Source organism: Antennarius striatus, chromosome 21, assembly GCF_040054535.1.
Source record: "Antennarius striatus isolate MH-2024 chromosome 21, ASM4005453v1, whole genome shotgun sequence".
Lineage (NCBI taxonomy): Eukaryota > Metazoa > Chordata > Actinopteri > Lophiiformes > Antennariidae > Antennarius > Antennarius striatus.
Window position 1 is genome coordinate 9967264 of NC_090796.1, and position 17179 is coordinate 9984442.

The window sequence follows — 17179 nt, forward strand, 5'->3', positions numbered from 1 at the left end:
TATATAACTAAAGACCAGAAAAAACGTGTTTTTCATTATATGACCCCTTTAATTTGTGTATTTCAGGCTTTGGTGAAACTATACTGTGGGTGGTCCCAGGTAAACAACTTCATTCCTCTAAATATGCCTCCTTAATTTTTAAAAACATGTATTTGTCACATACATTAGATTAGAAAGGGCGTGTAGGATAACTATGAAACGTGTTGTAAAGGTGCCCAAATTACAGATATCCAACTATGTTGTGTGGATGGAGTGTGATGATGTGCGCCCCTGGTAACGCGCGTCCACATCGGTGAGTAGCCGCTGGAGCTGAATGAAAAAACCCACCGCGGGTGTGCAGGGGAGCCGCTCGGTGGGAACCCGTGCAGCGATCGATTGTTACTGTCTGATCTCTGGGATGTAAAGATGGATGCCTTCCGAAATAGGTAAATAAACACAATTAGCGATTTGCTTAGCCGTGATTGTGGTGCTCGTCGACAATAGACTTTAAGCCGGCATTTCGAAGTAGTTTGGGGGGCTTCGTGGTCCGACTGAGGGCTTGAGAGGCGAATAGCCGCAGTGCAGTAGCAGCGTTGAGTTCATGGACGAACCTCGCTGATAACGTTAGTAAAACACAACTCTTGAATCATCAGCTCACCTGCGATGGTGTCAGAACGTTTGTGTTTGTGGAGCTCAGCCCGGTGTGTTTGTCACGCTTGTGTGTTAGCCTTAGCCGCTGTTCGTGTGGAGGTTTTTGAGGGGGGAAACTCGCCTGTGCTTGAGCCTCCTGGTTCCAATGGTTTCAATTCCTTCAGTCTATTCATAGCCACGCTCTTTGTTTTCTTCGACCAGGTTCCAGCTAAGCTGTTCTCCTCAGACAGAAACGCTGGAACCGGCCGTGTTGTGTTTGGAAAAGCGATCAGACGACAATCAGCCTTTCTATTATTGTGTTATTCGCAGATTATAAACGTGGGAAGTGTCTCCCTGGCGGTGTTCAACGTGCAGTTGTAAGTACAGTATCTACATCACACTCCAGGCATCCAGTGCTTGTTCACCAGTTCACATCCACTGGTTGAACCAGGGGGGGGTTGAAGCTCCTGTGATCCAAACCGTGTTTCCTTCACCTTTTGCAGCCCTGTTTTGTCCGATGCTTGCTGCGCTACAGCATGACCACAGCAGCGTCGGCTCATCTGGTAGTTCTGGCAAATGAAAATGGAGGAGGTTTCAATGTCCAGCCTGGACAACAGCAAGCTGGAGGTAAGTATGGATTTGGAAATGTTCATTATATCTGCGGACAGTAGTCTGATCTGTCTCTTTCCACCCCAACCCCCCCACCCCACTGTCCTGCCAGGGCCTGGCGCAGGACATCCTTTCTGACCTGGTGGAGGATGCATGCCTGGGTCTTTGCTTTGAGGTCCACCGGGCTGTCAAGCAGGGCTACTTTTTCCTGGATGACACGGACCAAGAAAGCATGAGGGGCTTTGGTGAGGGCAAAGGGTTTTTTTGTGTGCATTATAATGCTCATTTTAACACCAGTAGTTGATAGAAAGTTGGTTAAATATGTTTCATCACAGTAGATTTGTGCAGTTTGAGCTCCAGGATTATGCTTTAAGTCTATATAATAAAGCAGGACAGTCAATTGTTTGTTAATATTTTCAGAAATTGTGGACCAGCCAGGATTGGATGTGTTTGGCCAGGTGTACAACCAGTGGAAAAACAAGGAGTGTGTATGTCCTAACTGCAACCGAAGCATTGCTGCCTCACGTTTTGCCCCACATCTGGAAAAATGCCTGGGAATGGGACGTAACAGCAGTCGTATAGCCAATCGCAGGTGAAACAGCAAAGAGACATCTAAATGTCAGAGCAGGAATTGAAATTGAATTTTAACAAGTAGAATGCATTTATTCGCCTCTCTGCATTTGTGCTACAAGAGCAATAAAACACGTCCTCCCACAGTGAGCATGATAACGCAGTTATGAAAGTATTGGCTGTACATTGCAATATTAGTGTTCTGGTGCTACAATAATCACTCTCCACAGTTGGGAAGTTGTTCTCCTTTTCTATTTTTACACAATACGGGTAAAAGACATAAAGATAATCATGTTTTATGTGAGAACATTTGTTTTATAATCCAACTGTTATTAACAGTGAGCAGTGCTGAGCCTTTGTGTGTGTTTATGTGCAATCTTCTACAGAATAGTCACTGGTAACAACACCAACAACAAGTCAGAGAGTGACCAAGAAGACAACGATGACGTCAATGATAATGACTGGTCTTACGGGGCAGAAAAGAAAGGTAGTGTATTGATGCAACTTCTTTCCTCTTCATGGTGATGCTGAATGTTGATTTACATGATCAAAAGAAGTTGTACATGTGTTAGATAACCGTAACCTGACATTTTATTACTTTATTTTCACAGCAAAGAAAAGAAAATCTGATAAGGTACATTCTTATTCTCAATATAAAAATCTAAATAATTAACAAAATACATTTGGGAAGTATTATGCTCTTTAATTTTCACCATCATCAATTGATGTACATAAACACATTGAAAATATTTCTCATTATTTTTGATTTGTCCACTCAACAAAAGAAAATATTTTCATTTTCCATCTCAGAACCCAAACTCACCCAGAAGATCCAAATCATTCAAGCATAAGAACAGTAAGTGACAATAAATCCTTAAACTTATTTTTGTATTGTCTTCTCAGCAGTTTGTACTTTATGTACATCAAATACTTAGAATTGATCAATTTTAAGAAAAACTTACATGTTAAGGCATTAATGCAGTTACCATTTTCTCCAGTCTTTGTGTCTTTTTATAGGGGTGGGTTAGTTTACCCAAGAAGTAGTCATTTGGGATTGGTTGACTAAAGACACTGCGGCTTTTTCTCCAAAAAACTGTTATAGTCAGGACCACCCACCAGAATCAATCAAGTGTTTATGTCATTATCACAAAACCTGCCCTACATATAGCTCCACAACTATTTTTAGAACAGAATAGGTTTCAGAAATTGGACCAGAAAAATATTAATGCATTTCTAAATCCCCTGACTGTCTATACTATAAGTTCTTGTGGACAGTTTTACATCCAGTAATAAATAGTAGTGCAACACGTAGTAGACTTTAATCACATTGGTTTCGGTATAAAAGTAATCTTAAATGAGCTGCTGTAAAATTTGTTTGCCATGACTGAGAAGACTTTTTGCCATACCAAATTTCAGTTGCAGGGTGATACAGTTACACTCTTGTTAGATATTTTTACCATCATTTTTTTTGGCAAACCCTGCTTTATGCTTAATTATGTTTGAATTACTGGGTTTTATTATGAAAAACCTCACCTGAACTCTGCCCAATAAATTAATGTCTGGATGATGGTTCATGGTTCATTCTTGTAAATGTTATGTTGATTATATGTCTACTCCATTATTTTTTTTCTATTGGGCTGAGAAATAATCAAATAAAATCCTGTGTTTGAAAGAATCACTGTAATCAAGTTCTGAAATCCAACCTTCTGTTTATTCCCACAGACATGATGGGTCCCAGACGTCGCATTGACAACCAGGAAAGCCCTCGCATGCTGATGAAAGATGAGGCATTCCCTCAATAAGGCCCTCTTCCACACACACACATTCTCCTATCAGTGTGTGTGAAACGTACATGCACACGCAGAAAGACCAATAACACTTCACCCGTGGGTCTTCATGTTGTGAAATCAATGGATGTTGATGTTGTTGGTGACATTTATTATGCTTTTCTGCACCGCAGAAGCAGTCCAGACCTCCCTGTCTATACTTGACAGATTTTTTTTTCTTTCATAAAATCAACTTAGCAACACTCATTTTATTTTTATTTTTTGTAGTTTTTCTTTTTTGTAGAAAAAAACACGAGGAGTTGTTTTTTTTCTCTCGTGTCCAAAATATCATATATGATTCTCTCTGCACAGAAGTTGATTCTGGAATAATTCAGTGGCCAAGCAGAGGCAGCTGTGTGAAGTGTGAAAGTGTGCACAGAAAGGATTAGCCATTAGGTGTACTTATGTTTCCTCACATTTACATCAGATCACATTCTTAAATGTCAAAGACAATGTAAAGACTTATCTTTTATTTTCACACTCACTGTCAGGCCCAGAGTTCTCCAGTTGAACTACAGTAACTGTGTGTGTGTGTGTGTGTGTGTGTGTGTGTGTGTGTGTGTGTGTGTGTGTGTGTGTGTGTGTGTGTGTATGTGTGTGTGTCTATGTGTGTGTGTGTGTGTGTGTGTGTGTGTGTGCGTGCGTGCGTGTGCATGCGTGCGTGTGTCTGAAAGAGATTGTCAGTTTGTCATTCACCTGTGGAAATTTGTTTTAAAAATGTACCTCTAAATGTACAAGCAGGTATTTGCTGCAGAAAGCAGTTTTTTTTGTTTGGTGGATAGATCTGCTTGTTTTCTTGCGTTCAAAATGTCTATGTATCATGTGTTTACATTGTAAAGGGTTACATATATCCTTGGTGTGAAGTGGTAGTGTAAATATTCCAATAGTTGAATTGCTGCTATCATGGCTCATTTTTTTTCATCTGTCTAGCATAATAAATGATTTGTTATCCCTTTATAACTTTTTCGAAATTAAATCTTTAAACAATAAATAGGGCTTCAATAGGGGACGAGCCAGACTAACCTTGAAATGAACCAAAGACGCCTTTTAGATGGGAAGCGACACGTCTTCAAGCTGTTTCCTCTAAGTCAGACATTCAACCCTGCATAAATGCCCTCCTTAAAAGTAACTTGCAAATGACCAACAGGGGGAGCTTTTGTTCAAATGGAGAGGTTCATCCCAGTTTTATTTTTATGCACTTTTCTCTTTATTTATTTACTTACATGCACTTTTGAAACACATTCAGTGTTTCTCTAATGAAGGTTTTATTTAAACCTAAACCAGGAAAAAAGTGACATTGGTCTAGGTGGAACTGAGATGATAAACAAAGTGGACCCAGCTGTAGTTCCTCAACTACGGTCTGTTCTCAGAACTGATGGCGATGCTGCTTTCACGTGCTTTTGTTAAACACATTTTCACTTGTTGACCTGCTGGTTCGGACTCAAACCTCGGGGTCCTTGGTGTAGGCCTTGGATACATCATAAGGCAAGAAAATAACGCACAATATAAATAAATCATCGTGTGAACAAACCTATTGATGAACTTGCAAAAGAAGACCTCATTGCTGTAGCGTAAGCCACATCTATTTGGTATTTAAAGTCATGTATTTCCGCAACATTTATTCTATAGCTATTCACATTTACAATACCTTAAGTTACTTTTCACTAAATTAGGTCATACTGAGTTTATAAAACAAAATAAGCTGTTAAAAATAAGATCGGTAGATTTGATTTAAAACTGTTCCTCCACCCATTTGGTTCAGAATTAGTTCCACAAAATTTGCTGGTGTCATCCAATAGGTGTCATCTTTTTGTGACAGTGGTACACAAATGTTTCTCTTTACTGTATTAATAATCATAATTCGGGTGTGTTAATGTAAAAAAAAAAGAAGAAGACACATTTAATAATTGGAAAAATGTGAAAACATTTTAGAACATCTAGAAAATGTACTCTTTTATAAAGTACACACAAATAAACAGCGAGAGCCGTAAACATGCGTTGAAATTTGGAACGTAACAGAAATTGCCGACACCATTGAAGGCAGCACTTTTGTATCGCGTGTGGGCACTTCTTGAGTGCTGTACAGAACAGGAGTTACACTTTGTCTTAAATTCTACCTTATCAGGACTTCCATTAGCCTGAAAGTAAATTTAGTGACAGTTGGGAATGTGAAGGATTGAGAACAAGGGGAGGGGGTGACAAACAGTCGCAGGCGTGTGTTCAGTCAACGGGCGGCTGTAGGAAGAACCAAATGCCGGAACTTGAAGCGACAGGACACGAGCTACCATTAGCTAGCTTCTTGTTGACAGTGTGCGGATGTCAGACCAGAACGTCGCCGCGTTTAACGCAGTTAGCCGACTCGCTAAGTCACACTCGCACTTCTACAAGTACCGCCCGTTGAGCACATTGATAGTCTCGTAGCAGGACCGACATTTACTAAACTTTGTGTGACTTGGAACCACTTGTGGACCTAGAAGATGGCATCAAGAGGAGGCTTCACGGCTTCACCGATGAATCCGAACGTGCACAGCCTGAGTGTGGGGCACGCTGCGGGCATGAGGATGCCCGGCATGCCGCAACCTCCGATCGGATACCCCCGCAGCATGAATAACGCTCCCCTTTACCCCCAGGTTAGTTTTGTGTTTAAATTCATTTTATTGAATCACCTTTCATTTTATTGTTCTCCAAACACTGTTGAGCCAACGGTGAAGGCAACGTGGTACGTCTTCACTTGTTTTAACTGTCTAAGTCTTATACCGTATGCTCCTTTATTAGTAAACGAAACAATGGAGTTCGGTTTAAGTAAAAGTTTAAAAAGAAAGAAAGAAAGCATAGTGAAAAATAATAATTAATGTAGTTTTCTTTATTTTCCTACTATCAAAGTGTCGACTCTACTTCCGCATTGAAAAAAAAGGTGTGTAATTGCGGTACTTAGCTGACATTGTTAATATACAAATAACTTATCCTGAAATATTTTGATGACTGAACATTTTCAAATCACCCCCATCTGTCAGAGCTGGCCTGCGTGTATTGTCCTACTTTTACCACCATGTGCGATTTTATGTGCTTTCTTACACAGTTACAGCTGTCAGGTTTGTCAGTTTGCGCCAAATGAGTCAAGACGTTTGTTTTCCCTGCATGGCAAACAAAGCGATCAGCAGGAAGGAGAGCAAGGAACTGGTTAGGCTGCAAGTGCATCGGACAAGATAACAAGAAATGAAACGATTTAATTTGAAAAGGAAGAAGGGAATACTTACAAAGAATTAAAAAGAAACGTGTTTATTACACAAGTTTTTCTTTCTGTAATTAATGAACCTCTCAGACCAGAGTTTTAGCTTCCTTTTTTTCCCTTCAGCGCTCAGGGATGCCACCCAACAGAGTGGGGCCCCCCTTGGGGTCGATGGGGGGTCAGCTGCCTGGACCCTCTTACAGTGGTGGGAACATGTCCATGCGGCCGGGCATGGGGCCCCCCAGCATGGATGCCTCGAGGAAGCGGTTCCTTCATCAGCATCAACAACAGCAGCAAGAGGCGCTTGGAGGCCTAAGACGAGGGTAAAGTGTGGAGAACAAAGCGTTTGTGAGCGACCGAAATATCGTCGACCTCTCTGGGTCCAAGTCAGGGAATAGCACTGCCTGAGACGTGACTGCTTTGGTTAATATTTAATTAAGTTAGTGTAACACTTCAGTTTTAGTGTAGTTGTAGATTTTAGTTTTGATTTTCCAATCATTACAGAATTGTAAAGAAAAGTGAAATTTGGAAATCTGACAGCGGTCCAGTACCAGTGCATGTTAATTATGATGATATAGTAAAACAGGAAAAAGCGGCAATTTTTCGACTGTGAAAAACTAAAACCTTAAAAATGTCCTGTGCATTATTACATCCTGCGAAGCGGTGATGCATTGTTATTGTCAGTGTTTGTGTGTTTTTCCGTCCGTCCAACAAATATCTTCACAACCGTTGTAGATAGAAAGATGAAAGAAAAAACACATTACTCAGGCGGCAAAGGGGATGGAAATGAGATGATGACCTTGACCTTGAAAAACTAGGTCAAGGTCAAAATCCAACTAATGTACTTTTTGTTTTTGCACATATCTCAGTAACCGGATAAGATGGAAAGACGTGATCTATCTTCTTTAATCCTTTGGTCATTCTCGTTGTGCTAAAGATGACATTCTTTGTTACATTATACGGGAACCAGATAAGATAGACAGACATTGAAAAGGCTTTATATTCAGGGAGGCAAGGGGATGAAAATTAGATCACAACCTTGACCTTGAAAAACTAGGTCAAGGTCAAATTTTCACTTTTAGACCTTTTTGGGTACCTGATGAGATATAATCACAAAACAAAAAGCAACATTTTTAGGAAGCCAGAGGCACAAAAATGCGTAGGTCAGGGTAAAATTTTAGATTCAGGGGTGTCGTGGGATGTTGCTGTCTCTGACTGCTTTGTTTATTGAATGATTGTTCAAGACTTTCCATTTTATGGACTCCCTTTTTAAAAGCAACAAGACTTTTTGTGAGGTAAACTGGCCAAACCCAGCAACTTGAGTAGACGTGGCCACGTCAAAAAATTGGATATCTTCTTTGTTCAGATATTTGATTGATTTTCAAGACACATTAACAGAAAACTGTTCACTCGAGTCACGGCAAAGACTGCTGTGTAAGAATAGGTTGAGTGGTTCACGTCTAAAACTCTGCATGATATCCTTACAGTTAGGTTCCGACAATCGCTGTTTGCAGCACTTAGCAGAAGTTTGTCTGACAGACATTTTGTGAAGCAAAGGGTGGCATTTCAGTGGAGCAAGTAGAACAGAACACGATGCAAAATTCTGCTGCAGGAAGCAGATGTCTTTGTCCTTGTGGTTCTGGAAACAGAACATTCTCAGAATGTGGTATTTCATCTACACAGCTGCTCACGAAAAACCAAATCGCTTTCAATTCTTGAAATTAAACGATTCATTATTTGTTTGCATCTTCTGATTAGAAGTAGAATCAATTGAATTGTACTTTAATGAAAATCCACAAACCCATTTTTATCCTTTTTCATAATTCTATCCAAAATGTTTTCTTAAGCTTGTACAGAAAAAGAAGGAGGAATTTTTGTTGTTGTATTATTTTCTTTGGCGATCCGTTTGCTAAGTTTAACTGTGAAGAGCACAGCTCAGATCACACAGACAAGATCCCATGACTGGCCTCTGCTTATGAAACAACGCACATGATAGCTTGTTTCTTCACATCAAACTGCTCAGAGTGTCCATGCTCTTAAATGTGGGGAGTTGTGACGTAAAGCAGAATTTACAGGTTTTTTTCGACAATGGAGCTTTTGTTCTTAAATATTCATCTCATAACAACATTCTAAATATAGCATGATCAATGAGCCCAAGGCCAGAAGCAGCTTCCTCAAGTCCCAATAAAGTGTTAGGAGTTGAAGGGGGTGTAATCTAATTAAAAAAACCACCCATAAGTGAATTTTAAAAGATGAGACAACTTTCTAAATAGTACACACCATGTCTTTCAAATATTTTTTGTTTTTGTCTTATTTTTATGTCACTTTAACATGAATAATTTTAAAAATTATTTCTATTTGGGGTTGTTTTTAGACCAAAAAGACGTAAGATGGCCGACAAGGTTCTTCCACAGAGGGTAAGAAAGTTCTCACTCCTTGAAACACTTCCAGTTTCGTTATATGTGGTTGTATTTTTCTTCAGCGTTCACATCCTGCTCTTGGCCCCTTTAGATTCGAGACCTGGTTCCAGAGTCACAGGCCTACATGGATCTTCTGGCCTTTGAAAGGAAACTGGATCAAACCATTGCCCGAAAGCGTATGGAAATCCAGGAAGCCATCAAGAAGCCCATTATGGTATCCCTTATGATGGTGCAAAGTGGTGTTTTTCGGATAATAACTGTCAGGCCTCATTCCAGGGAAAACATTATTCCTCAACTTTTTTGTTTGGATGTTAACAAACTTGATTTTCCAGATGGTGCTCTCCTGAAAAGTGGTTTCAATTTAATGCTATGACTGAAGTCTGTTGACGGACCTGTTAACACTAAAGCTTGATTCCAGTCTAGACCTCTAGCATGAATCCAGTGAAGCTCTTCCTATATATTAATTTCCTTTTACTTGCTTGTTTTTCCAAACTTGCAACAATTAGAGGGTTAAAACAGGGCACATTTAAAGCATATAATTAGATAACCTGTACCCTCAGGTGGCCCTAACAACTTGGCATTTGTCCTCATGGTTCACAGCTTCCACGTAAATATTTCCAAATGTGGTTAATTTATGCTGTGTTTTACCAAATATAAATAGTTCATAGTTAGTTTTCAAATGAAGGCATAAAAACACAAAATCAGTGGATTTGATAGCAGAAAGTAGAATGTTTTTATCGTATACTTCTTTCACTACTAACATTAAGAATGACATGAAATGATAACAGATTCCATATGCAAAGGCTGCCCTCCCCCGAGCAGGGGATCGGAGGAATGTGGCTTGGCTTTAGTAGCAAGATGAACACAGCAAACATGAGAACAAACTCCTTTCTGCTTTTAGTTGTTGTTAAAATCAACCTTAAAACCTGCATAATGGTAGAATATGTTGAAGAACTAATGCGTTGGATCCCATTAGAGGGTTCAAGTGTAGCTAATAAAATAGCCGATGAGTTAATATTGAGTTTCTTGTGATGTCTTGATACTAAATGCCACTTGTGTGTTGTAGATGTTGTATATTTTAGTCTATATGTGCATTAACAACTTTGACTTGGCAGCAGGAGAGTGAACAGTTAAAATAGGGCTGATGTGATGCGTTATGTTTCCTCTATAATATAGAGGACATTTTAAAATAAATTGCATTGTGTAGTTAATATGAATGGGGGAATTTTATTACTTGTTTGATTAATTTAGTCATTTAGTTAACTGTAGTCATTTTTTGTGAAGAGCTTTCTACACAAATCGTTAAGTATACCAGATGAGTGAATGAATATGATTGTATTTAATAGCTGTGCTGGAATTCCTCATGTGTCTTCTTGGTCATCTCTATGGCAGCAAAAACGCAAGCTCAGGATCTACATCTCCAACACATACACCCCCAGCAAGCCTGAGGGCGAGGAGACAGAGAAGGTGTCCTCGTGGGAACTGAGAGTGGAGGGCAAACTTCTGGAGGAAGTAAGTGAATAACTCCCTTGTTCCGTTTGAATCCCCCCGATCTGTTTCACCATTGTCCTGGTGTGGTCTGGCTCCAAGTACTTCAGGCTCTGCGTTTCTGAAAACTTCAGTCACTCTGCTCTGGTTGGCTCCAGTCCTTGGCAAAGAGCTTGCAGCCAGATGTGTGTTCCTCTCTGCTTACTCCACCCAACATCTTCTAACAGGAACACACACACACACACACACAAACACACACACACACACACACACACACACACACACACACAAACATTTTCTCTTTTCTCATGTTCTCTTTTGAAACGAGGAATTGAAACCACTGGCTGTTATACATCATAAGCTGACATGTCTCCCCTCCTTCCATCAGTTCCAGCCCAACTCATTGTGTCATCCGGGGCCACGTGAAGGAGGGGTTCTCTTCTGTCTTAGTTTTCCCTAGGCATGTGTGGGAGTGTTGCTTGGAGTGAGAAAAAAAGAAAAGGGATGTGAGGAGGAGTAAAATGGGTTATGTTGTGCAAACTGACTTTGTCAGGGCTGGAAGGAGGGAGTGGACGATAGCACAGACAGACGAAGTCAGACACACAGACAGACAGAAATACAGATAGAGACAGACAGACTGACAGTCTGTTTACTGTTTTTCACATTCTTTACCTTTGTGTTTTCAGCCTGGGAAGCAGAAAAAAAAGTTCTCATCTTTCTTCAAAAGCCTCGTGATTGAGCTTGACAAAGAACTCTATGGACCTGACAACCACTTGGTGGAGGTATGACATCACATTAAGGGCATTTGACACAACCGCCTCAGAATGTTTTAGGCACACAATGCCATGATACTCTGAGTACACTTGTTGTTCACCAAAGCCATGCAACACCTGGCCAGAAAATGAAGCTCAGCTGGAACCAGTCAAACTTTTGAAACCCGAGTGTAGTCCAACCTACTTTGATTTGTCAGAAAAAAGTGCAAGGATAGGAGGATTGTCTGGATTGGGTTTGCTGAAGGTGCTTTTCAGACATCAATGTCACGAAACAATCAAAAAGCCTTTATTGTCATAACATGGTTGTGTTAAACCTTTAAACAAAGGCTTGATGTCGAAACAGACTTTTGTTTCAAGGTCAAATATGACCATACCGTGGCTATAAACTACATTAATTAACTTTCTCTTTTTTCTCTCAGAGTCAAACCAGCCTATTTGTGTCAGTATGACTGGTATATAGTTATAAACACAAAACTGACCCTGGACCATCATTGTCTCTCTGCATTTGCTTGTGTGTTTATTATATTTTGGTTCGATTTCTAAGCTCTTGTTCAGCTTCAATGTTCACATTGCTTTTGTCTTTCAGTGGCATAGAATGCCCACCACTCAAGAGACTGACGGTTTCCAGGTCAAAAGGCCTGGTGATGTGAACGTTAAATGCACCCTTCTGCTCATGCTTGACCACCAGGTGCCAACCTTTCTTTCTGAGTGACTGCCCAACAAACAGTTGAATGGCTTTCCGGTTGTTTTCCTTTGTGACATTGTTGTATTTTTTGTTGTTGTTGTCTTTTTTCCCAGCCCCCTCAGTACAAATTGGACCCACGTCTGGCACGTCTGCTGGGTGTTCACACGCAGACACGGGCCAGCATCATGCAGGCTCTTTGGCTCTACATCAAGAACAACAAGCTACAGGACTGTCATGAGAAGGAGTACATTAACTGTAACCGCTACTTCAGACAGGTAATGGAGTCATTTTGAAGTGGTGCCAAAGTAAATAAATGTTTGCTAGTGTTCCCTTGACACTACAAGATGCTTAAAAATCATTTTGTTTTTGGATTAAATTAAATGTGAAGACAGTATTAACATAACAATTAACATTATTGACTAATGCATGAATCTAATCAGAGAGAAAAAAAGATTTCTTGTGTGTATTTATCATGTAAGGACTGTATTTAAGCAATGAATTCACAAATTTTTCCTTTGAATGAGTAATTACTAATGAATCATACCATTTACTTAATTATTTGTAGTTTTGGATTTGTGCATCAACTGAAGTGGTCTTTAAATGTGCACCTCATAAATGTAATTTATTTTGAAGTTTTATAAACTGTACCGTTAGCGTGTGATACTAAATTCCACATAAATGCTGATCAGATCTTCGGCTGCCCTCGCATGAGGTTCTCTGAGATTCCCATGAAACTTGCCGGCCTGCTGCAGCACCCTGACCCCATCATTATCAACCACATGATTAGGTAGGGTGGATCCCTCTGTCTGTTAAACAAGTGTTGTGCGTATTTGTCAAGTACTTCCAAACATTTCTATCGTTTTGACTTCTCTGTGTCTCCTTTGAACAGCGTGGACCCCACAGATCAGAAGAAGACGGCGTGCTACGACATTGATGTGGAAGTGGATGACCCTCTGAAGAGCCAGATGAACAGTTTCCTGTCCTCCACAACCAACCAACAAGAGATTGCTGCACTGGAAATGAAGGTAAGGCCTGTCTGACTTCACCTTAGTGTTTTTTTGGACAATAGTTTGAAATGTCTCATCTATTTGTCCTGTTGTTTTCACCACAGATCCACGAGACGATCGAGTACATCAATCAGCTTAAGACAGAGAGAGACTTTATGCTGAGCTTCAGCAACAACCCACAGGACTTCATCCAAGACTGGCTCAAGTCTCAAAGCAGAGATCTTAAAGTAAATGTTTGATCCCACTAGTAATTTACTTCACCTTATTCACTTCAGGAGTCTTTATAGGATGGTAAAATACTACAATCTGTGTTAAATGCCTCTAAAGTGAATCTGTTTAGAGGTCTCCGCAAAATTACAGCTGACTATCCTCTCTTTATTTTTTTCATGTTTTCTTCTTTCATTTGGAACATTTGGTTCGCAGAAACGAGTCACAGAGTTCACTGTTGCTTTTATGTTATTTGATAGAAAAATGATCTGATCATATTTATCAAATGATATGCTGCTGACCACCTGTATTAAAACAGAGCTTCAGTAGTCAGATGCAAGCAAACTTTCCAGTTTCTTTAACTGACTGTTTTGCTCAGGATAAACATATATTTTTTAGGGCTGTCACTTTAACGCGTTAGATTAATTAATTACGCTGCAAATTAACGCGCTATAAAAATTAATGCAATTAATCGTGAGTGGCAAATTTGGCCCATTGAGGGACCCATAGGCTGCAGTAACGTCACTTCGTACCTGCACCACTAGTCAAAAGCAGGGTGACTGACAACAGAGATGGACACGACACAGGAGAGCGAGGCAAACCCACTGGGACCTTTGGGCGGAAAGTTTATTTATAAAAAGAACAAAGACGGGACTATCAACAAAAACGCAGTGAATCTGCGCTGTAGACGCCTCTGTCAGTCTGCCCCAGGGCAGCTGTGGCTACACACGTAGTTTACCATCACCAAGTATGAATGAGGAGTGAATGAATAATGGATCGATGTAAAGCGTCTTTGAGTGTCCAGAAAAGTGCTATATAATTCTAATCCATTACTATTATTATTATTATTATTATTTGAGAGAATTTTCATATCACCGAAGCAGCTCCAGCCTATCGTATCATTTAAATGCAAAACATGTCAAGGACACAGAGTTGTCTGTTGTCAGTTCCTGTAACGTTAGCTTAACCTTTTAAAGGAAAAGCTTGTTGGCATTTTGCTATCGATGTTGCCTTATTTAGAGACATGTTATACTATTCATTTTGAATTGCTGTATTGAGTCAGCTTTAGTATTCATTTTGATTGAGTCTGCTTGTGTGCCTATTTGAGAGTCAGCCTTAATTTATTTCTGAATTTTATTTATTTTATTTAACTATATTTGTATTGCATCTTAAAGGAATGCACCTGGCCTAATTAGTTTGCTGATGTGCTTGTTTTTCTTTTGAATTTCATTTATAAAGCACACTTAACCTATAAAAATGTGGATTTCAAATCTTCTCTTCTTGGTGTATTCTATTGAGTAGTCATGCTCTACAATTTTGTGTCCTAGAATTCAAATTCTTTATTTGGGGGCCTTTAGCAGGTATGAGATTAAAATGCGATTAATTAGATTAATTAATTACAAATCCTGCAATTAATTAGATTGCTTTTTTTAATCACCTGACAGTACTAATATTTTTTCATTTCATGGATAAACTCCAAGATGTACTTCCCTCTTTATTGAATGAATAATCCATCAAAGCCAAAGTTCGTCAGCAAAGTGTTGGAAGTTTAAAACATTTGGGAATGAAAAAGACTTTCTGTATTCATGACACTGTTCTTCCCCATGTTCAATGACTCATTTCTTTTCTGCCAGCTGATGACAGATGTGACAGGAAACCCAGAAGAGGAGAGGCGGACCGAGTTCTACCAGGGGCCCTGGGTTCCAGAGGCAGTGGGCAGATATATTTATTCAAGAGTAAGGAATTAAACATCCTGATACACTTGCTTGATGCACATACTTGATGTTTTATGCTAAGCTTTCCAGTTTTGACATCCCTTTTTCATTTCAGGTGCAGCAGAGAAGACAAGAGCTGGAGCAGGTTTTCGGTATCCGACTCACCTAAAGACGCGTTTCTCAGAAAAGGTGAACACATCAAAGGATGGTGTCTGCTTAGAAGTAGCCTACAAAGAAAAAACCTGCTGGTGCAGCATGAATGCTCACAATGCCATCACCACTGATATAGTTTGTTGAACTCACTTACAAGTGAGATACATATCATTTCCACTCATAATATATTTATATACATATGATTCCATATGATCACATCATCCATCCATCCATTCCAAAAAACAGATGGATGATCATATCGTATTAATCTAAAATCTGCAGCATATATGGGACCAAAATGGTGATTAATATGTCCTTAATAAAATGATTGCTTTTGTTATATAGAGTCTCTTCAAGTTATCTTTGCCTTTTTATTGTTTGCAATATTTTGGTACAATATGTGTAAAACATAAGTGTTGTTCTATTTGCCATCTTCACGTTGTGTGCTATTTTGAAATGGTTTCTGTTTACTTTTACATTTGCAAGCCATATTTTCTGAAAAAAGAGCCATCTGATTTTCTGTAAGTGAAAATTATCTTCATGTACAAATATTTTGCCATTGTTAATATTCCGTACGACTTGCACAGGAATTAATAAGCAAGAGTAATTTTGCAAGTTAAGCTTTTTTGGGGGCGATTTTATGTGTTTTTGTTTTTTTGTATGTTGGGTTATGTAATGAAATTTAAGATTCTCTTACCGTACAGGAACACAGTCTGTTGTGTCCAGCTGTAAATAAGCTTTTTATTGTCCGTCTTGAATGTTTACATGCTTGTTTTTTCATTTGTTTTGAATTTTTGTATTGTTTAGTACCAGGAAGATGAAATGTGACATGGCTCAATCCATCAAAGAAATCTATCCGGCTCAAAATATGTATATCATTGTAATTTGCCAACTATGCAATACACCAAAAAAACCTGTATTAAGTTTCATTTTTTAGCTTTTAATTGAAATTCTATTACGAAATTGCTGTGCACGACATGGTCTGGTTTTCTTTTTAAACATTCTTTATTATCAGATATTGCTGTGCCATCTTTTTCTAGAGAAGCGCGTAAAATTCAAGAAATGTGTATAAATTGTTTTTGTACAGCCTCTTTATGAAATGTTTGCATGTTATGTATGTCAGAGGCCTTTCAGAGGCCTTTTTTACGATAAAAATGCTTACAATTTTGCTGTCTTGCACTGAACTGGCTTTTTTGTTCAATAAAGTTTTTCACAAACTATTACAAAAAGCTGTACATATTACCTAGATAATATTTCCTACACAGCAAAATTTGGAGTGTTGAATTTTTGTGGTTAAACATGTCAGAGTTGGATTTCCACTCTCATAAAGTGTTATTTTAACACATTCTGATTCAAATTGCGTTCCGTGTTGGAGTAATTTAACAGAGTTAAGTAAATTAACTGAAGAGTAGTAAAGGAGATCACTTACACATCTTCAGAGTTAATTGCTAAGCCCCTGGGCTTCAGCCCAGGTAACCCCGTGTTGTCCTGGATCAGGTGCATCAATGCTGCGTTTTCCGTGTGCTGCTGGGGTCACGGTTGGATCAGTCCTGGAAGTATTTTTACACAGGTAAGTACATATTGAATTTATAGGAACAACCATATTAAATGAAACGCAGTATATAAAATGAAATATCAATGCAGAATATGCTACTTTACTAAGCTTTTGTCTCGCTGGTAAGAGTTCAGTAACTGGACAGCTAATATTAGCAAGCTGATTTTTTGAAATGTAATGCTAGCTACAGTTAAACATTAAAACAGCGTTTCCTACATTATTCATTACAAATTTGCCAAGTGTCATGTATGCTTTCAGTGGGGTAAAACAGAGCTTCATATTCAAGCTTCATATAATGTTCAAAACAAGTGTTGGGCGGGTTATTATGTTACT

At 39.1% G+C, this 17179-nt stretch overlaps 2 protein-coding genes across 3 annotated transcripts; both read left to right on the top strand.

Moving 5' to 3' along the window:
- The first annotated feature begins 298 nt into the window (after positions 1-298).
- On the top strand, positions 299-4707 carry atxn7l3b (ataxin 7 like 3b). Of its 2 annotated transcripts, none has more exons than XM_068305731.1 (9): positions 299-425; positions 940-986; positions 1113-1236; positions 1331-1463; positions 1639-1810; positions 2175-2275; positions 2400-2422; positions 2599-2644; positions 3511-4707. In XM_068305731.1, the coding sequence occupies exons 3-9, from the start codon at positions 1186-1188 to the stop codon at positions 3588-3590; spliced, it is 606 nt and encodes a 201-aa protein (XP_068161832.1). In that variant the 5' UTR covers positions 299-425; positions 940-986; positions 1113-1185; the 3' UTR covers positions 3591-4707. The 2 variants fall into 2 exon arrangements, with proteins under 2 accessions (XP_068161832.1, XP_068161833.1); XM_068305732.1 differs by lacking the exon at positions 299-425 and adding an exon at positions 464-602.
- A 946-nt stretch (positions 4708-5653) lies between these two features.
- On the top strand, positions 5654-16513 carry smarcd2 (SWI/SNF related, matrix associated, actin dependent regulator of chromatin, subfamily d, member 2). Its single transcript, XM_068305655.1, has 13 exons — positions 5654-6244; positions 6970-7166; positions 9218-9260; positions 9355-9477; positions 10656-10775; positions 11438-11533; positions 12111-12212; positions 12323-12484; positions 12899-12996; positions 13099-13234; positions 13321-13443; positions 15058-15159; positions 15254-16513. Exons 1-13 carry the CDS (start codon positions 6092-6094, stop codon positions 15305-15307), a joined length of 1509 nt encoding a protein of 502 aa, XP_068161756.1. The 5' UTR covers positions 5654-6091; the 3' UTR covers positions 15308-16513.
- Positions 16514-17179: the final 666 nt, after the last annotated feature.